This window comes from Rhinopithecus bieti, unplaced genomic scaffold, assembly GCF_001698545.2.
Source record: "Rhinopithecus bieti isolate Rb0 unplaced genomic scaffold, ASM169854v2 scaffold_7684, whole genome shotgun sequence".
Taxonomy (NCBI): domain Eukaryota; kingdom Metazoa; phylum Chordata; class Mammalia; order Primates; family Cercopithecidae; genus Rhinopithecus; species Rhinopithecus bieti.
In genome coordinates this window covers 1,419,751-1,440,696 of record NW_016806071.1, presented here as the reverse complement: position 1 = coordinate 1,440,696, position 20,946 = coordinate 1,419,751, and the positions used below count along the sequence as shown (strand labels likewise).

Sequence of the window (20,946 nt, the reverse complement as noted above, 5' to 3'; positions counted from 1 at the left end):
CTGAAGGGTGAGTGGGATATAGCATGGCCAGTTTGCTGAACTTAACAAGTTTGCTGATTTTCCTCACAAATATGTTATTTTTGAATATAATGAATGATTATGAATAGAAATATATTATTCCTTTACATACATTTGTTCCTCCAAATTTGTTGATTGTTCGGCTGACTATCTTCTTCTCGAATTTAGTCAAGGAAGATAAATATGTTCTTAGGAAAATAGCAAAATTTGTGTTTTTCAAGTCCCCTTAAAGTCATTTTCTATTCTGCCAACACCCTGGCTTGGGGAGGTTATTTGATAATCACTTGTTATGAGGAGCCTACATTATGGAGGATTTCCATAAGGAGGTTCTGTGTGTTTGGAAATTCAGTGTGCCGGTCGTTTGGCGAATTGTATTTTGACAAACTGGCCTTCTCCTTCCTACCCCATCTGTCTTCTCCCGAGCAGGCTTGTAGCTCTTTATACATGGGCTTCCTGCTGAAGGTTTCTTTGCAAAAAGGGCCATGTTGCCTTAAAAATCCCTGGCCCAGCTGACTCGGGCCTGCTGGTTGTCCCCTTCCAGAAGGCAGAGAGGTGATTTGGTGGTGGGTGTTGTGTAGGAGGAGGGCGGTTGTGCATGTGGTAGGTGAGCTTCTTGGAGGGAGGCTGGGGTGGGCCTTGAAGGCCAGACCAAATCTTGATACTTGATCGGATTTGTGGGGGAGTGGCCTGAGGGGAAAGAGAGCCCCTAGTTTCTTCCCCATACCCTGCCTACTGCTGAGTGCGGGCAGGGGAGTGGGGAGGAGGAGGTGGGTCTGGACATGGCCATGTCTGCCTCTGTGTGGGTGTCCTTGTGTGGGTGCACGTGTTGATATGAACCTGTGTATGCCCATGCACGTATGTGTCAGGTGCCTGGGCCTGGGGATACATCTCTGCCACCTGATAGCCTGAACACACCCCAGCCCTGCTTCCTTATTAGCTCTGTGGCCGTGGGCAGGTTATCTTCCTCATCTATGAGATGGGAACACTAAAAGCGTCTATAGCATGGGGCTGTTATGGAGATTAAGCAACACATGTAAAGCACTTAGAACAGCACCTGGCACTCAGTGGGTGCTCAGTAAATATTAAGAACAATTGCCAAATCATCGCACATCCTTGTGGTGTCTGCACTTGCGCAGACATGTACAGGCACACGTGGGTCTCTCTGTACACTGGTGTCTGTCCATGTGCCTGTGCACATTTGACCACATGTGTTCATGTGTGTGCACATCTTTGTTCCCGTGTCTGTGTGTATGTGTTCATTTACTTGCATGCAAGTCTATGTGTGCCTGTGTGTGCACATGCACATGTGTGTCCATCTTGACTGGGCCTTGCTGCCTTCCTACTGGTCCCTGCTGAGCAGTACGGGGGGTGACATCCCACCACAGAAGCTGTTCAGGCGCTGCACCACGGCACCGGCTGCCTGCATGGGAGCTGGAAGCTTCCTGGGGCCCTGAGATCCCGACCTCCCCACAGGAGTGTGGAGCTAGTGCAGCAGGTAGACGAGGACGATGCCATCTACCACGTCACCAGCCCTGCCCTTGGAGGTCACACAAAGCCACAGGACTTCGTGATCCTGGCCTCGAGGCGGAAGCCTTGTGACAATGGGTGTGTGCCTATCTGCTGTGGGGTGGGAGACACAACTGGATGGAGTGGTAGGGTGGCCGCATCTCCTTCCCAGGGAAGGCCATCAGCCTGGGGCCAGAGCTCTGCTTCCCATTGGCTGTGGGGCCCCAAGCACCACTAGACTTTTCTGGGCTGCTGTGGCTTTACCATGGGTAAAATGGGGGACAGGGGCACACACTTCCCTTCTTGTCACATTCCCTACAGCAGGGCTGCCCTTGCCCAGGGTGGCTTAGGCTGCCTTGATGCAGGCCTTGGACAGGATATTTCTTGGGTGGCCACCTCCTTGGCCTCCTCCCTCTGACAGCCCTGTGTGGGCTGGAGGGCCTAAACATCTCTTTTGCTGGAGAGACAGGGACAGAAAAAAAATCCCAAAGCCCACGAGTCTTCCCCTGAGTGTTGAAGTAGAGTGGCTTTTCCAGAAAGTCCACTGTGGAGTCAGGTTGGCTGCTGGTGAATTTGGTGCTAACCCACAGGTGCCTCCTCCCTCCAGCCTGGCCCTGAGCCCCGTATCGGGGCTTTAAGAATCGATGTGCCTTGTATCCCCTGGTGAGGAATCCGTGCCAGAGGGGGCAGGGTCTGGGCTTTGGTTGGGCAGAACAGGCCCCCACTTTCTTCTGTGGCTGACCCCTGACCCCTTGCTACCCTTCCTTCACTCAGGGACCCCTATGTCATCGCGCTGAGGTCGGTCACGCTGCCCACACACCAAGAGACACCAGAGTACAGACGCGGAGAGACCCTCTGCTCAGGCTTCTGCTTCTGGCGCGAGGGGGACCAGCTGACCAAGGTGAGGCCGGTCCCCCTCACCACGCCCCCAGCCTGGCTCCACCCCAACACCACACGTCTATTGAGCTTAGCACTGCTGGGCTAGGATAGTCCCAAAGCTGGGCCCCCCAGCAGGCTCCCCCTTCCAGCCTGGGGGAGCCTGGAGTGTCAGGGACTGAAAATGATCTCATCTGTGTAGAGGTTAAGTCAGAGGCTGCTGCATGGTCTTGGAAAAAGCTCTGGGTGCTGAAGTCAGAAGGCCTGGTTTCTGAACTGAAATTCCATCTCACTCGTCATTTCCTTGGATAGCCCTTCTCATCTAGGAAGGCTTTATATGGGCTCTGAGGGCCCATAAAACCCAGCAGTGCAGTCCGTGTTGATGGACAGGAGGCTGAGGGAAAGTGAGGGTGGGGTACTGCAGCCTCCCCACTCACAGCTTCTGTTAGGGCCCTGCAGCCGGGCCCTGAGACTCACTCAGCAGAGACTTAGCCGGTGTTTGCTGATTTCATATGCTTGAACCCATGAGCACCTCAGAACCATCCCTGGGCTAATTTCTCATGTGTCTCTATGGCCAAGATTCAGAGCAGGGCCTCTGGCTGGCAGGGAAGATGCATGATGACAATGTGGTGTGTGGTGGCGGGAAGCCAGGGTTGTCAGCGCCCCAGGAAGGGTTGGGGGAGATCAGCTTGAGGAGGCCATGCTGGCCAACTGTGTAATCTAAGACCCTGGGGAGTTGGGTTGAATTTTCTGCCCTCCCAGAAGACAAGCAAGGCTGACTCACCACCAGCCTGTGCCCACTGGGCTCCCACCCCTTCCCAGTACCCTCCCCTAGCTCGGTCCCCCTGAGCCTGGCTTCCCACCCTGCAGGTGTCCTACTACAACCAGGCTACCCCAGGTGTTCTCAACTATGTGACTACCAATGTGGCCGGCCTCTCCTCTGAGTTCTACACCACCTTCAAGGCTTGCGAGCAGTTTCTCTTGGACAACCGGAATGATCTGGCCCCCAGCCTCCAGACCCTCTAGATGCCCTCAGTGGCCACATCATGCCCACTCCCACTCCATCCTGCCCCCGAGGACTCACATACAGTGCCTGGAGAAAGCCAAAGGCCTTTATTTCTTCCTGCCTCCCCGTGGGAAGCCTCCGCCCTGGAGTCCGCTGGCCCACCACCCCTGGGTGCTCAGTTTCTGCCAACATCGGCCAGCAAGTCCTTGCGGTACCCCTGGGGCAGCCTGTAGTAGACTCGGGTCCTATCCACAGCCCTGGCTGCCAGCAGCGCTGTCCTCACAGAGGCATAGTCTCCCCCAGCTGGGCTGTGCTCCACTGTGACGGTGGCCCGGGGGGAGGATGCCAGCAGGCTGGCTATGGCTCCAGCTGTGCTGTGGCCCAGCAGTATGGCCTGCATCTGGAAGGACACAGGTTGCCAAAGCCCCTGGCACAGCTCTAGCATATCTGTGAGCAGATGTTCTCTGTAGCCACTGCCCAGCACCTCCTCAGGCCAGCCTGGTGCCACAGTCACGTGGGGGAAGACCTCAGCCACAGCTGTAAGCAGCTCTCTGCCAGCCACATGGCCAGGGACTGAAAAACTCCCGTGGGAGATTTTGGCCCCAACCCACACAGGCCAATGCAAGAGGGCAAGTCTGGAGAGGCGTGCCAGCAAAGCCAGGGACGGCCGGAGGGCTGCGGGCTCTGCTATTTGCAAATGGATGCCCCAGTGTCCGGGATGTGTGGCCAGCTGTTGCAGGCAGGACTCCAGCGTCAGGATGCTGCCACTTGGAGCATGAACAATGGGCACGGGGTTTTCAGCCACGGTTCCCTCGAGGCCAGCGTTCAGCAGGATCATGCCTTCTGTGTCTGGAAGAGGCAGCAGAGGCAACAGGGTTTAGGATTTGGGTTATCATAGGTGTTAGAGTCCCTTGTTAAAGGGGTAGTGGGAGTTATGGAGTCATCAAGGACCTTGCCTCTCTGGAATCTGTCAACCCAATTTTGGGCTCCAGGTGGATAGGTTGCTTTATAAACGTGCCTGGTGCATGAGAAACTCTTGCTTCAGCTCTTGGCCTTTACCCATGACTCAGTCTGGGGGCTGGTGCCGGCCTTGCCCGTAGCACTGTGGCTGAGGGCTGGTCTGAAGGCCAGGAGCCCTGTGCTCTTGACATCACTGTACTCCCTCTCCCTCTCCCGCAACCCTGCCCCACCTTGCATCCAGAGTGTGGTGTAAATAAACCCATGTTGTCATGGCAATAGAGACCGGTGTTACCTGCCCCAAGCAAAGGATATCCCTGCAGATGAGCTGGGAGCACCGGGGTTGAAGGGTTGACCTTACCTGGGAGGATCATTGTTGCTGTTTTACCACTGCCCTGGACGTCAGGAACCAGCCACTCCACATTCAAACCATCATCTCCAGGCAGCTGGAGAAGAGGGATCAGGCTACCTCCCGTGTAGTACATTGGTTTCCGTGTGGCATTCACTGTGGGGCCCCAAATTGCCAAAGTGAAGCGGCTGCCATTCATGGAACACCTTCTGTAGGCCACAGCTCTACAGGCATCTTCTGTAAACCTCATGGCACCCTGCCAAGTAGCTCTCATTTCCTTGTTTTGTAGACTAGAAGAAGTGACTTGCCCAAGGTCTTATAAGCAGTAAGCAAAGTTGCTGGGAGTAGAAACTGATGGGACCAGGTCTGCCTGGCCCCAGAGCTGGTATCCTTCGCCCTCGCTTAGGTGGCTTCCATGGCAGGAATGCAGAGTCTGATGGGGCCCTTTTGAGATGGCTTAACTGCGGCTCTTCTGGGTTCGGGGACAAGGGAATGAGGGGTTTGGATGGTGACATCTGATCACTGCTTAGCAAATACAGTGGAGGCCTCTGAAGCATTAGAGTAACCCACAGTGGAGCTGTGCACCAAGGGAAATAATGGGGGGTTTGGAATTTGCTGGTTTCCTGTCTGCTGGGCCACATATAAGCTGAGTGACTGTATTGAGCCGCTGTTTCTCTATAAAATGGAATCCCTCGGTTTCTCTATAAAATGAATGTGTGGGTCAGGCAGGTGGCTCACGCCTGTAATCCCAGCACTTTGGGAGGCCAAGGCGGGCGGATCACCTGAGGGCAGAAGTTCAAGACCATCCTGGCCCAACATGGTGAAACCCTGTCTCTATTAAAAATACAAAAATTAGCTGGGTGTGGTGGTGCAGGAGAATCACTTGAACCCAGGAGGCGGAGGTTGCAGAGAGTTGAGATTGAGCCGCTGCACTCCAGCCTGGGTGACAGAGCCAGACTATGTCTCGAAAAAATATATAAATAAAAATAAAATATATGTTTGAAGCTTAGCATACCATCCCAGGGCCTGGCACACAAAATGCAGCTGCCTCCTGTCCCATCCTGGCCTTCCCCCTTCTGATATCCCTTCCGCCCAGCTCTGCTCCAGTGCCCACCAAGTGCTGCCCCATGCAGAATCCAGCCCACACCGCCCTTCCCAGTTTCTCTCCTTACAGGCCAGCTGCTTGAACTGTGACAGGAGAGGCTCAAAGATGTCATAGTAGACTTGGTGGACAGCAGTGTTATCCCGGACGTAGAGCAGATCCTCCACTGACATGGGGTCCAAGGCAGCCTGCCACAGCGTCAGGCTGTACCTGGGGCCACGAGAGCTGACTCAGTGCCTGTCTGAGCCCAGCAAGACCCTCAGCCCCACTCCTGTGCTCAGAACTGGATGTCAGCTGGGCCCAGGGTAGAGCATCTGTCCTCCAGTCGCCCACCCGCCACTTCTCCCTGAGTCCTACCCCTTCCCAAGGGCAGGAGCCAGAAGGAATTCAGGAAAGATGACAGAAAGCAGAGGCCCAGGAGGGAGGGGGAGCCTGTCCTGCCTCCTCATTTGCAGTGTCTATTTCTGAGTCCTGTCTTAGGAAAGGGGCAGGACAGATGGGGCAGGGTGTGGAAGGGTAGGTCAGGCATCAAGAGGGGGAGGGGGCAGCTTTGGGAGTACTGTGGCAGGTAGGGGGGATAGTGGGGGCAGAGAAGTCTCTAAATTCCTGTAGGGCTATCCTAGCGCAGGGGTTGAAGGCACAATCTGTGTAGCCCCAGGGGTACAGCTGGCTCCCATTGGAGGAAGCTGTGGGGAGACAAATTGTGTCTTGGTATAAATATTTTCCAGAGGGCAGAGAATTACCCACCAATGAAAAGGCTCCTGCAGGAGGTAGTGAGTAGCCCGTCACCAGAGGTATGCAAGCAGAAGGCAGGGACTCTAGACGGCATGAGCACCAGCAGGGGTTGGACGAAATGACCTTTAAGACCCTTCCAGCTATGAGCTTCTGGGATCTTGCTGGGGGTATCAGTGCCTCCAGGAGGGTGGGGGTGGGTTTGGTGGTTTTCACCTTTCAGATTGGCTCAGCAGCCAGCTGAAGTGGGGCCAGGCGGCCCGCACCATGGAAGACCGCACAGGGAAGGTGACCCTCTGGGGTACCACTCCCACCAGCTCGTGCATCTTCTCCACCATGGCTCGGGTGTACGTCCTGTTTGGGGATGTGGATATGTAGAAGGTGGTCCAGCCTGGAGACAGGGTAGCCTTGGGATACTTCTCCTGGACCAGGGCCAGGAACCTGCAAAAAAAATCAGAGATGTTGGTATCACGGAGGTGCGGCGGCCCGTTCCTCTCCTCTGGGTTCTCATCACAGTGCTAGGGAGTGGCAGGGCCTATTGGATCTACGATAAGGTCAGAAGCAGAGTCCCAAAGAACAGAATGGCTTGTTTCAGGTTCCATAAATTGGGCATGAACTTTGGAGTCAGGGAAGTCTGGGTTCAGATCCTGATTCTGATCTTGGGCAGGTAACTCAACCTCATAGACAGCATCCCTTCTAGCAGGGCCGGCTTCTTAAACATCCGCTTATAGACAGGAAACTGAATCAGAGCCCCAGCCTGTGGGAATCTGAGCTCTGCCAGCTGGGAGTCTCTGAAGTTTCTCAGGTTTTCTTTAAAAATTTCCCTCCTGCTGGGTGCGGTGGCTCACGCCTGTAATCCCAGCACTTTGGGAGGCTGAGGCGGGTGGATCATTTGAGGTAGGGGGTTTGAGAGCAGCCTGACCAACATGGAGAAATCCCATCTCTACTAAAAGTACAAAATTCGCTGGACGTGGTGGTGCATGGCTATAATCCCAGCTACTTGGGAGGCTGAGGCAGGAAAATCGCTTGAACCCAGGAAGCAGAGGTTGTGGTGAGCTGAGATCGCACCATTGCCTTCCAACCTGGGCAACAGAGTGAGACTCTGTCTCAAAAAAAAAAAAAAAAAAAGTTCCTGCCTTCCTGCTTTCCTTCCTCCCTTCCTTTTTTTTTTCCCTTCATATATTTCTCTCTTTGCTTTCTATATGGGGTCTCGCTGTGTTGCCCAGGCTGGTCTCAAACTCCTGAGCTCAAGGGATCTGCTCACCTTGGCCTCCCAGAGTACTAGGTTTATAGGTATGAGCCACTGTGCCCAGCCTAAAATTGTATTTGAACTTTGCCTTGATGAAAATATTTTAATTTTTTCTTTGTACTTTTCTTCTTCAAAAGATGCAAATATTAATAGGCAAATTATGTTGCCACCCACTGCCCACCAAAAAAAACCTACTGAGTAAAATTAGCACTCCAAGAAGACAGGTCATATTTATCTTGGGTCATTGATTACATTTTCCAAACTGCTACTTTTGGAAGGCACTTCAGCTTGAGAAGCACAATAATAAATACTAGATGGATGGATTGCTGGCTGGTTGGATGGATGGAAGAAGAGATGGATGGGAAAGAGCCTGGAGCTTAGAATCAGAAAGGCCTGGGTTTGAATCTTTGCTCTGCCACTTACTAGACTTAGGCAGGTCTTTTAACTTCTATAATATAGCTCTTGCATTAATAAAATGGAAATAATAGTACCTACCTCATTCTCGTAAGAGTTAAATGGTGTTCTGCAAGTCAAGTGCTTAAAACGGTTCTGGGACACATAATATACATTGAACGAATTGAGCTTCCACTATTGTTAGCTTTATTATCTGCAAAATGGGGAGAAAGCCTTAACCTGGCAGTGCTATGTAAGGATCAGATCAAAGACATTCTCTTCTTTTATGTTGTCTCTTTGTAAGCTGTAGAGCACTGTGCAACTACTGTACGTGAGGGCTGTGAGCAGCGGTGCTGGAATGCATGAGGCCTGGGGAAGGAGTCAAGCTATATATAGTATGACTGGAGACAAACTCAGAGGTCCCCTAAGATCCCCATCCGTGGTAGGTGTTGACAGAAGAGGGCTGGACACAGCTGGGACAGAGAGGCAAACACTCACTGTGTGGCATTGACCTCAATTGAGATGAGCATGTTGGGGCCCTTTAAGATGTCAGCATTGATCCACACGGGCCGCCGGACTTTGCCTTCCTCTGTCAGCCGCCGCAGGAGGTCCAGGGAAGGGCCCACGGCCTTGATGTTCTTGAAGTCCAGTTTGATGCCTGTGGGGAAAGGGACAAGGGCTTGGGGAACTGGCGAAGGAACCAGGAAGATGTGACTCCCTGTTTGTGTGTGTGTGTGTGTGTGTGTGTGTGTGTGTGTGTGTGTGTGTGCTGTGGAGTCAGGGGAGGGTGGAAGGACAAGCACCACATCCCTGCAGGGTGTGGGGAAGGCCTTTCAAAGAGACAGAGCTAACTCAGAGAAGAAGGGCCTGCCTCTAGAGGAGTTCCATCTTCTGCGGGGAGGAAACAAAGGCCAGGTAAGGACTCGGGCTTGTGGCTGCTGCAGCTGGGAATGAAGTCTCTGCTGAAAAGGGGCTGTGGTTCCTGAGCAGGGTAGACTCAGAGGGTCCTAAACCAGCAGAGCCTGTAGGGAGGTCACTCAGCGTCCGGGAAGGTGCATTTGAGTAGAGGAGGAAATCTCTGCAGAGGAAAGACCCGGTACTTTTCAGGGTGGTGAGATGAGGCTGGGAAGATAGAGAGGGATGTTGAAAGCCAGGCCAAGATCATACTTTTTCCTGAGGATTTTGGGGAGCCATGGAGGGTTAAAACAGAGGTGTGGCATGACAAAACTGGTGTTTTGAAAAGACCCCTCAGGTGTGTGTGTGTAGTCATGGTAGTCAAGGGAAGCCTGGAGGGGCTGAATTTGGGGCAGGAAGCCGGTGGGGAGGGAGGTCCTGGAGAGATACAATGTGGCTGCAACTAGATGGGGGCAGGGTTAGGGGTTAGGATTGGTGGATGCAGCAACGGAGAGGCCGTGAGGATGAGGGAGAGGGAGGCGTTATGGTGACGCCTGGATTCTGACTGTGACTGGTGAAGGGGTGCAGAGGGAAAGGGTGGGGCTGGGCTTTGAACATGTTATGTCCAGTTCTGTGGATACAGGGGGAAGCACTCTGAGCACGCGTGACACTTTGCAGTTCACACTGTACTGCCTGCTGTCTCCCCTGTGTGTCCAGGAGAGAACACCAGGACCTGCACTGACACGCTCCCCATCTCGCCTAGTCCTCACTGAGCCTGGGCATCTGTAACATTGTGATGACAAAGCCAAGGCAATGAGCACCTCGTGTCAGGGCTGGACTTGCTTCCCAGTGAGGGATCTCTGCACATGCTGCCCCAGGACCAGAGGGCTGGGGCCCGGGGAGGGTTTCCAGAGAGGCCCTTACCCTTTTGGGAAGAGCCCAGCACAGCATCCAGCCACTGCTCCAGTGTGTTGTCGCTGTAGATAGCCGGGGGGTGTGCCATGATGGGAACTCCTGTCTCATTGGCTGTGCCGAGCCCTTCTACATTGACGTCAGCCTCCAGGACTGTGATGTTGCCTGTGGAAGAGGCAAAAACTCAGTTCCTTTTTTCAGAAAAAGAAAACTTTTTTCTCATCATAAAAGCATTACAAATTACAGAACATTTGAGAAATATAGAAAAGCAGAAGAAGAGAAAAATATTCACCCACACTTCCATCATAGTTTCACATTCTGATGGATTTTCCTCCCATTTTTTTCTATGCATAGGTTTTTTCGGAGACAGAGTCTTGCTCTGTCGCCCAGGCTGGAGTGCAGTGGTGCGATCTTGGTTCACTACAACCTCCACCTCCCAGTTTCAAATAGTTCTTGAAATTCTTCTGCCTCAGCCTCCCAAGTAGCTGGGATTTACAGGCGTGTGCCACCACGCCTGGCTAATTTTTGTATTTTTAGTGGAGACGGGGTTTCACCATATTGGCCAGGCCGCTCTCAGAACTCCTGACCTCAAATGATCCGCCCACCTCAGCCTCCCAAAGTGCTGGGATTACAGGTGTGAGCCACTGCACCTGGCCCTATGCTTAGTTTTTACACAGTTGAGACTCCACTGCATTTATACTGTTTTATGTTTTTTTTCAACATTATCACACATTTCCAGATCTTTTTTTATACATCTCATTAGAGCAAACAAGGCAAAGAAACAAAAAGCTTCAAAAGCCCTTGTTGATGGTGTTCACTACCATGTAGCTGATCATCCCCCTTTCCTGAGATGCTTTGGTAGTTTCTGATTTTTGCTATTAGTCTTGCTATGTTGCCCTGTCTGGTCTTGAACTCCTGGGCTCAAGCAATCCTCCCACTTTGGCCTCTCAAAGTGTTGAGATTACAGGTGTGAGCCTCAATGCCCAGCCCATGGGGTCATTTGTAAAGCCCATGTTATCAAACTGCTTTCCAGAAAAGTTGTTCTGATTCCTGTCCTCGCCTGTAGTACACAAGGTTGCCCATCTCACTGCATCATCACCAACACAGAATTATCTTTTAGCTTCACACAGTTAACTCAATCGGGCAGACATCTGACTCCTGCCTTGGAGAATTCAGTCTCTAGAAGACCATGCAAGGGGCACTCACACTTGAAGAGTGTAGTGGAGGGGAGAGGGGTCGCTTTTGGCCCTTGCGGCATCACAGACAACTGATGCCAGAAGGGGCCTTTTCTCCTGCTTTTTCCCTGACTCCTGACCATTCTTTTCACCTCTAGCACTGCTTCCCTGCAAGTCTATTCTCTATAGAGCCACCAGAGTGTCCTAAACATGTACCTGATCATGTCACTTCCTGTTACAAAAGGCCAGAAAACCTCCCCATTGCTCTGAACATGAAGCCCAAACTCTTTATTATAGTCTTTGAGGTCTGTACAATCAGAGCCTGCCAGATTTTCCAATTTCATTTCACGTTCCACTCTCCTTCATTCTCTGAGTTTCAGGCACCCAGCTTCTCCAACTTTAATGTGAACATAGATCCCCCAGGGACTGTAAAAATGCATGTTCTGATCACTAGGTCTGCGGCAGGGCCTGAGATTTGCTTTTTTTTTTTTTTTTTTTTTTTGAGACGGAGTGTCGCTCTGTCGCCCAGGCTGGAGTGCAGTGGCGCGATCTCAGGCAGTGCAAGCTCTGCCTCCCGGGTTCACGCCATTCTCCTGCCTCAGCCTCCCGAGTAGCTGGGACTACAGGCATCCGCCACCACGCCCAGCTAATTTTTTTGTGTTTTTAGTAGAGATGAGATTTCACCATGTTAGCCAGGATAGTCTTGATTTCCTGACCTCGTGATCCGCTGGCCTCTGCCTCCCAAAGTGCTGGGATTATAGGCATGAGCCACTGTGCCTGGCTTTCTTTTTTTTGAGATGGAGTCTCGCTCTGTTGCCCAAGCTGGAGTGCAGTGGCACGATCTGGGCTCACTGCAACCTCTGCCTTCCGGGTTCATGCCGTTCTCCTGCCTCAGCCTCCCAAGTAGCCGGGACTACAGGCGCCCGCCACCACGCCTGGCTAATTTTTTGTGTTTTAGTAGAGACAGGGTTTCACCATGTTGGCCAGGATGGTTTCAATCTCCTGACCTCGTGATCTGCTGGCCTCGGCCTCCCAAAGTGCTGGGATTACAGGTGTAAGCCACTACGCCTGGCCTTGTTTTTTTTTTAGATGAAGTCTCACTCTGTCACCCAGGCTAGAGTGCAGTGGCATGATCACAGCTCACTGCAACCTCTGCCTGCTGGGTTCAAGCGATTCTTCTATCTCAGCCTCCTGAGTAGCTGGGACTACAGGTATGCACCACCACCATGCACGGCTAATTTTTGTACTTTTAGCGGAGATGCAGTTTTGCCATATCAGTCAGGCTGTTCTCGAACTCCTGACCTCAGGTGATCCACCCGCCTCAGCCTCCCAAAGTGCTGGAATTACAGGCATGAGCCCGAGATTCTGCCTTTTTAACATACTCCCCAGGGGTGCGTGTGCTGCTGGTCCACGGACCACATGTTGGGTAGCAAGGCTTTACTTTGTTTTGTCCTCCCCATCTCTGGGCTGTTGCCTGGCAACACTCTTCTCTCAACTTTACTGCGGCACCTCCTGCTCATCCTTTAGTGTTGGCTTAAAAAAATAACTTCCTCAGCCGGGCGTGATGGCTCAAGCCTGTAATCCCAGCACTTTGGGAGTCTGAGGTGGGGGGATCACTTGAGGTTAGGAGTTCAAGACTATCCTGGTCAACATGGTGAAACCCTGTCTCTGCTAAAAATACAAAAATTAGCCAGTTGTGGTGGTGGGCTCCTGTAATCCCATCTACTCGGGAGGCTGAGGCAGGAAGAATCACCTGAACCTGGGAGGCGGAGGTTGCAGTGAGCGAAGATCATGCCACTGCACTCCAGCCTGGATGACAGAGAGAGATCCTGTCTCCAAACAAACAAACAAACAAACAACTCTCTTCACCTTAAAAGTGTGACTTTCCTTCCAGAGGCTGAACCTGGGGGCTGACTTGCTTAAGGGTGGGAAGTGAAGAAGGAGCAAGAGATGAGATAAAAGGATTGGTTTCCGATGGCCACAGCAGTAGCCCTGGTCCTCAGGGAGCCACATAGTCAGGAGGGAAGGGGACATGCAGTCACTAGCCCTCCTCATGCCAGCTTTACCCATCTGCAGGAGAGCATGGTGGCTGTGTGCGGACTGTGAATTGACACTGCTGGCTTCCAGTCCCCACCCTAACACTTTCCAACTGTGTGATCTTGGGAAGGTTGTTTGACCTTTTTGTGCCTGTTTCCTCAACTACAAGAATTAAACAATAAAATATCCCTGGTTAGGCATTCACTAACTGTTAATTATTTATATGGAGTTGCTTGCTTAACTAGTATAAGGGGCCATCTGGTGTATTTCTGTTGCTTCAGCATAATTATTAATAATGACCTCAAAAGATCCCTGCTTTGGTTGATTTGGTCATTCTACCAGCCCTCAGACCCCAATTTCCTTGTCTGAAATGGAAGGAGTTTGCTTGAGCAGTGATTTTCAAAGTGTGATCTCGGGGCCAGCAGCCTCAGCATCACTTGGGGTGGGGCCAGCAGCCTGTGTCTTCTGAAACGTGTCCGGGTTTGAGGACTGTTCCCTTCATCTTTTATAGCTACTGCTTTAAAGTTCACTAGCACATTCATGAACGTTATCTACTGAGCTTCCCAACAGCCCTGAAGGAGGGGGTGGGGGTCAGTGGCTTGGAGTGCACACTCTGGGGCTGACCACTCTGGGCTCCAATGTTCGCTCAACTGCTTTCGGAGAGTGTAACCTTGGCCAAGTCACCTAACTTTTCTGAGCCTCTATTTTTCTCCTGTGAAATGGTACCCATGAAACAGGTTGCATGGCAGTCCCAGGAGAACCTGTATGAAATGTGCATACCGTGAGCCTTGGCCAACTGGTTACTATAACCATTTTTGAAGTGCAGATTTCTGGCTTCTTGAGGCTTTGAAGGCAAAGGCTTCCTTACAGGTCGGTCCCTGACAGGTCGAGCAAAGGGTAGCTGGGAGAGAAGGCAGTATAGTCATGACTTTGGAGTCAGACATGTGGTTTAAATCTAAACTCGGAGTTCATCAGCTGCACAACCTTGAGCTGGCCACTTAACCCCTCTGAGCCCCTACTTCCTCGTGTGGAGAGACATGTAAACAGCCGTCATGCCACCACAGTTACCAGTGGGTGATCCTTACTTCTCTCCCTCTGTCTTCTCCATCCCCTGCCCTGGCCTGCCTCAGTCTTGGCAGCTGGACTTACTGTTCAGGGCAGCTGTCATGGCTTCCTTGCTGTTGGCTGCGTGGTACCAGGTGACCTCCAGGGCATCTCGGCGGCTGATCTGGCCCAGGCTCAGCAGGTAGTCCAGCATGTCGGCATCGGGGCTGCAGGCCTCCAGCTCAAAGCCTGGAAGGAATCCCAAGGGGCTGTTAGCGTCTGTCCTCACACCAGCCCAAGACTTATGTTGTTCATCCCATGACCCTCCCTGGGCTCCCACTGTGTCCAATACCCCATCTGGCAGAGGGACGGTGAGGCTCAGACTCACTGGTGCTGCAATAGAGGGAAATGAATGGGCTCCTGGGGCCCACGGAGGCCTCAGTACCAGCCTGGCAGTCAGGAAAGGGGGGTAGGTTCAAAGAGAAGGAAACACTTAAGGAAGACTTGAAGGATGGGTGTAAATTTCACAGAAAAAAAGGGAGAATAGGTTATTCCAGACAGAGAGAAAGCAAAGGCTTGGCTTCAGGAGAGTGCAGTTGCCTGAAGGAAGAGCCATTGACCTGGTAGAGATGGAACATAAAAGTGGAATGTGGAAAGATTGGAAGAGGGGGCCGGGCGTGGTGGTGGCTCACGCCTGTAATCCCAGCACTTTGGGAGGCCGAGGCGGGTGGATCACCTGAGGTCAGGAGTTGGAGACCAGCCTGGCCAACACGGTGAAACCATTTTGTATGTGGTATAACCACATACAAAAATTAGCTGGACGGATGTGGTCTCACATCCTGCCTCAGGAGGCTGAGGCAGGAGAATCACTTGAACCCAGGAGGCGGAGGTTGCAGTGAGCCAAAATCGCACCACTGTACTCTAGCCTGGATGACAGAGAGACTCCGTCAAAAAAAAAAAAAAAGGCTGGGTTCGGTGGCTCACACCTGTAATCCTAGCACTTTGGGAGGCCGAGTTCAAGACCAGCCTGGGCAAAATGGTGAAACCCCATCTCTACTAAAAATACAAAAATTAGATGGGCTTGGTAGCATGTGCCTGTAATCCCAACTACTGGGGAGGCCGAGGCAGAGAATCACTTGAACCTAGGAGACAGAGGTTGCAGTGAGCCAGAGATCATGCCACTGTATTCCAGCCTGGGTGACAGAGTGAGGCACTGTCTCAAAAACAAACAAACAAAAAACTCTTCGCAGTGGCTGTGGCCTGTAATCCCAGCACTTTGGGAGACGGAGGCAGGCAGATCACCTGAGTTCAGGAGTTCACGATCAGCCTGGCCAACATGGTGAAACCCCATCTCTACTAAAAATACAAAAATTAGCTGGGCGTGGTGGTCCATGCCTGTAATCCCAGCTACTGGGGAGGCTGAGGCAAAAGAATTGCTTGAACCTGGGAGGCGGAGGGTGTATTGAGCCCAGATCATGCCACTGCACTCCAGTCTGGGCGACAGAGCAAGACTCTGTCTCAAAAAAAAAAAAAATTATAAGATTGGAAGAAGGTTGGGATCAGGTTGTGAATGGCCTTGAACTTTAGCAAAGGAGTTGGTGTGTGCTGAGGGCACCGAGCAAGGGTTGCTTGGAAAGATCTGGGCTGCAGAGCTAATATGAGCTGACAAAAGCAGGCAGAGGGACCTTGTAAGAGGGGTCCAGGAGGAGACTTCGAAGCTTCTCAGAGGGCAGGGCTGGAGGGATGGAGGACAGAGGGTGGAAAGGCAGAGCCCTCGAGGCTCAGGACTGAGGAGCACAGGCACGAGGTGGGGGCATGGTGGCTACTCCAGGTACCTGTGTGAACGGAGGAGCCCTTCACTGAGAGGCTGCAGGGGTGAGCAACTGTTGGGGCTTAGAGATGAGCTCAGCCCAGTCTGCTGAGTTTGAGTTGCTTGTGTGACTCCTAAGAAGGGCACAGGAGGAAGGTCTGGGCTGAAAGCCAAGATCTGATGGTCTTCAGGCAACTGAAGAAAAAAAAGTTGAAGGGGGACAGGCACAGTGGCTCATGCCTGTAATCCCAGCACTTTGGGAGGCCAAGAAGGCAGATCACCTGAGGTCAGGAGTTTGAGACCAACCTGGCCAACATGGTGAAATCCTGTTTCTACTAAAAATACCAAAAATAAAAAATTGGCCCAGCCCAGTGGCTCACGCCTACAGTCCCAGCACTTTGGGAGGCTGAGGCAGGCGGATCACCTGAGGTCAGGAGTTTGAGCAGCCTGGCCAACATGGCGAAACCCTGTCTCTAGTGAAAATAAAAAAAAAAATTAGTCTGGTGTGGTGGTGCCCACCTGTAATCCCAGCTACTTGGGAGGCTGAGGCGGGAGAATTGCTTGAACCCAGGAGGTGGAGGTTGCAGTGAGCCGATATCATGCCACTGCACTCTAGCTTGGGTGACAGAGTGAGAGTCTGTCTCAAAAAAAAAAAAAAAGAAAAGAAAAAAGAAAAAAAGGACTGGGTATGGTGGCTCATGCCTGTAATCCCAGAACTTTGGGAGGCCAAGACGGGCAGATCAGGAGGTCAAGAGATCAAGACCAACCTGGCCAACATGGTGAAACCCCGTCTCTACTAAAAATACAAAAATTAGCTGAGCATGGCGGAGCACGCCTGTTGTCCCAGCTACTCAAGAGGCTGAAGCAGGAGAATCGCTTGAACCCAGGAGGTGGAGGTTGCAGTGAGCTGAGATTGCTCCACTGTACTCCAGCCTGGCGACAGAGTGAGACTCCATTTCAAAAACAAAACAAACGAAAAAAAAAACCCACAAAAAATTAGCCGTATGGTTGCACATGCCTGTGATCCCAGCTACTTGCAGTGCTGAGGCAGGAGAATCGCTTGGATCCGGGAGGCGAAGGTTGCAGTGAGTTGAGATTGCACCATTGCACTCCAGCCTGGGGGACAAGAGTGAAAACTCCGTCTCAAAAAAAAAAAAAAAAAAAAAGTTAACGGGACTTTCTGCTGGGGATGAAGTCAACGGGACTTTCTGCTGAGGATGAAGCCAACGGGACTTTCTGCTGGGGATGAAGTCATATAGGGTTGGGGGATGGAAGAGAGAAAAAACTGCCGGTGGGGAATGAGGCTTGGCAGGGACGAGGGCTCAAGAAGAGCTGGTCGGCCTGGCGTGATGGTTCACACCTGTAATCCCAGCACTTTGAGAGGCTGAGGTGGGCGGATCACCTGAGGTCAGGAGTTCACGACCAGCCTGGCCAACATGGTGAAACCCCATCTCTACTAAAAATACAAAAAATTAGCTGGGCGTGGTGGCAGGTGCCTGTAATCCCAGCCACTTGGGAGGCTGAGGCAGGAGAATCGCTTGAACCCGGGAGGCGGAGGTTGCAATGAGCCGAGAATCGCGCCACTGCACTCCAGTCCGGGCGACAGAGCGAGACTCCACCTCAAAAAAAAAAAAAAAAAAAAGATGACATGTCTGTGGCCAAAAAACATGAAAAAAACTTAACATCACTGGTCATTAGAGAAATGCAAATCAAAACCACAATGAGGACCCTCTCGTGCCAGTCAGAATGGCAATTATTAAACAGTCAAGAAACAACAGATGCTAGTGAGGCTGTGGAGAAATAGGAACACTTTTATACTATTGGTGGGAATGCAAATTAGTTCAATAATTGTGGAAGACAGTGTGGCAATTCCTCAAAGACCTAGAACTGGAAATACCATTTGATCCAGCAATTATTATAAGTGAGAACCGGCAGTGTTTGGTTCCCATTACTGGTATTTCCATTATTGGATAATATACCCAAAGGAATATAAATCATTCTATTATGAAGATATATGCATGTGTATGTTCATTGCAGCACTATTCACAATAGCAAACACATGGAATCAACCCAAATGTTCATCAATGATAGACTGGATAAAGAAAATGTGGTACATATACACTATGGAACACTACGCAGCCATGAAAAGGAATGAGATCATGTCTTTTGCAGGGACATGGATGAAGCCTGAAGCCATCATCCACAGCAAACTCACACAGGAACAGAAAATCAAACACCACGGGTTCTCACTTATAAGTGGGAGCTGAACAATGAGAGCACATGGACACAGGGATGGAACAACACACACCGGGGCCTGTGGGTGAGGAGCTGGGGGAGTGAGAGCTTCACGTTAAATAGCTAGTGCATGCTGGGCTTAATACCTAAGTGATGGGTTGATAGGTGCAGTAAACCACCGTGACGTACGTTTACCTATATAGCAAACCTGCATATCCTGCACATATATCCTGGAACTTAAAATTAAATTAAATTAAATTAAATTAAATTAAATAATAATAAAGGCAAATTTTGAGCCACCCCCTCGCTTTTCAGTCCTCCAGATCCTTGCCTCTGTTTTCCAGTAGTCCTCCTCTCCAAACATCTCTGAGAATCTCATGTTGTGCCTCCTAAGGCATTATGGTAAGAATTTGTTCCTAGTTCCACCAATGTGAGGTTCTCAATCCTTCTCCTCTTGTGGCTTTCTGTGATTCCTCAAAACTCCCAAACTGGAAACTACTCCCAATGCCCATCAGCAATAGAATACATGAAAATATTGTGGGATATTTACTCAATGGAATCCTGTGCTGCAATGAGAGTGAATGAATGATACCTACCCACAGCCACATTTACAAAAGAAGTAAGATGCAAAAGAAAGTACAGGAATGATTCCACTTGTATAAAGAACAAAATCTGGTAAAATGTACCCAAGGCTTTTTAGATGTCAAGAAAGGGGCGACCTTGGGGAGGAATGACAGGGAGGAGGCAAAAGTAGTACTTCTGGGGTGCTGGTCACATTTCGATACTTAACCCTGGTCAGGGATTAGGTTCAGTTTATAAATGTTTATTGAACTGGACACTTAGGGCTTGTGAGTTTTCCTGTTCTTTCTCATATTCCAATACAGAAGTCTTAAAAGGAGTAAAGGAGATGTGCCATCCTGACGTCTGGGCTGCAGTGCTTGGCTGCTGCTATCCTGAGTTCTTCTGCAGGCCCAAGTGTCAGAATCTACAGAGCTTTCATTCCAGGGCCAACACTGCACGTGGGGGACCTATTAACCTATGTCCACAGGGGTTCTGGTATCCTGTGCCGTCTCTGCTGCTGCTACTTTCTGGAAGCCTCATGTTCCCTGCTGCTTATCTCCTGGACTTATCTCTCTCCATCCAGTACGGAGAAGCCTTTTTTTCTTTTTTCTTTTCTTTTTTTTTTTTTGAGACGGAGTCTCGCTCTGTCGCCCAGGCTGGAGTACGGTGGCACAATCTCGGCTCACTGCAAGCTCTGCCTCCCGGGTTCACACCGTTCTCCTGCCTCAGCCTCCCCAAGTAGCTGGAACTATAGGCGCCCACCACCATGTCCGGCTAATCTTTTTTTTTTTTTTTTTTTTTTTTTTTTTTTTTTTTTTTTTTTTTGTATTTTTAGTAGCGACGGGATTTCACCGTGTTAGCCAGGATGGTCTCGATCTCCTGACCTCGTGATCTGCCTGACTTGACCTCCCAAAGTGCTGGGATTACAGGCATGAGCCACCGCGCCCGGCAGGAGAAGCCCTTTTTTATCTCAGAGGCCCAGCTTTTTTGATACAAGGGTTGGGTGAGGGTGGGGCACCACTCATGCTACTGTAACTTCAGTTTTACTGCCCAGCTCTCTGAGAACATATTCCCCAGGAGAGTTTATTATATTTCCAGTAATAAAGAGCTCTGTTTTCATCAGGCTTCTCCTGCCTGGGATGTGTTAGCACTCTGGCAGGGAGTTAGTTCAATGAGGGCCATATGGTATTATGGTTAGGGGCATGGCTCTGGATCACTGCCTCTCAGTCCTTGCTCTGCCACTTCCTGGCTGTGGGTGAGTTCGTTAAATTCTCTGTGTCTAAGTTTCCTAATTCAAAAAAAAAAAAAAAAAGGAGGCCTTCTTTATAGGGATTGGAAAGATTGAGAGTATATTACATGTTAATTGCTTAGAACAGAGTCTGGCATATGGTAAGGTTTCAACCAATCTTAGAAACAGTGATTATTTGTCCCTACCTGTAACCTGCTTTTATCTCTTGTCCTGCCCTGAAGCCCATTAGTCATGCCTGTTCATTCCTGAACCCTGGTTGAGGGCAGAGTTCATGTTCTCATCCAATATTCCATGCCTGTTAGACAGGTTTTATCTATGCAAAGCAACCCCCATAAGTGGGCTACCTAACTCTAAATGCTGGCATAACCACGTCTTAGGTCTGAGCTGGCCAGGATACCATCAAATCCCCGGAAGCCCCGTGAAATAGGAAATGTGAGGCCCATGTTGCAAATGTGGAAACTGAAGCTCAGAGAGGTGGAGCAACTTGCCCAGACTGATGTGGCAGGTACATAGCTGAGCTGGATTCAAGGTCAGCTTTTGCTGACTCTAAAACCCAGGTCCTTCCCATTAGGCCACAGCATCCTCTCAGGCACCAGGCACTGTGGATGACAAGGAAAGAAGAGGCACTATTCACTTTACATAAATTGTAACCTAGCGCAGGAGGGAAGACATAGACACAAATCAAGAGTTACACATCGGCACGGCCACACATTTTTAGGCCTACACAGGCCGAAGCTTTGAGGAGAGCTGCCTTCAACCAAACGACTGAGGTTAGATATTTTATTCTTTAAAATGAAGTTTCCAGAGAACAATTCTTAGAGGAAACAGAACGAGCAAAGTT

At 50.8% G+C, this 20,946-nt stretch overlaps 2 protein-coding genes across 3 annotated transcripts in view; one reads left to right on the top strand and one right to left on the bottom strand.

Moving 5' to 3' along the window:
* Nucleotides 1-5,705, top strand: part of ACOT11 (acyl-CoA thioesterase 11) — a 65,665-nt gene extending 59,960 nt beyond the window's left edge. For both annotated transcript variants that reach the window (XM_017874515.1, XM_017874516.1), the window contains exons 14-16: nucleotides 1,492-1,623; nucleotides 2,299-2,425; nucleotides 3,271-5,705. In XM_017874515.1, coding sequence (XP_017730004.1) covers nucleotides 1,492-1,623; nucleotides 2,299-2,425; nucleotides 3,271-3,426 — 415 coding nt within the window. In that variant the 3' untranslated portion in view covers nucleotides 3,427-5,705. The remainder of the gene's footprint in view (nucleotides 1-1,491; nucleotides 1,624-2,298; nucleotides 2,426-3,270) is intronic.
* On the bottom strand, nucleotides 3,491-16,206 carry FAM151A (family with sequence similarity 151 member A). The gene is made up of 8 exons (XM_017874517.1): nucleotides 16,086-16,206; nucleotides 14,356-14,499; nucleotides 10,007-10,159; nucleotides 8,687-8,846; nucleotides 6,763-6,987; nucleotides 5,885-6,024; nucleotides 4,725-4,868; nucleotides 3,491-4,255 (listed from the first exon to the last, which is right to left on the bottom strand). The coding sequence occupies exons 2-8, from the start codon at nucleotides 14,462-14,464 to the stop codon at nucleotides 3,582-3,584; spliced, it is 1,605 nt and encodes a 534-aa protein (XP_017730006.1). The 5' UTR covers nucleotides 14,465-14,499; nucleotides 16,086-16,206; the 3' UTR covers nucleotides 3,491-3,581.
* Nucleotides 16,207-20,946: the final 4,740 nt, after the last annotated feature.

Excerpts from the sequence above, each read along its gene's own strand:
- FAM151A (XM_017874517.1), bottom strand. The coding sequence starts at position 14,464 with ATGCTGGACTACCTGCTGAGCCTGGGCCAGATCAGCCGCCGAGATGCC. Across the intron at positions 6,025-6,762 it reads CTGCTGAGCCAATCTGAAAG|GTACAGCCTGACGCTGTGGC; the intron begins GTGAAAACCACC and ends TCGTGGCCCCAG. Across the intron at positions 4,869-5,884 it reads ACAGTTCAAGCAGCTGGCCT|TGAATGCCACACGGAAACCA; the intron begins GTAAGGAGAGAA and ends GGGGCCCCACAG.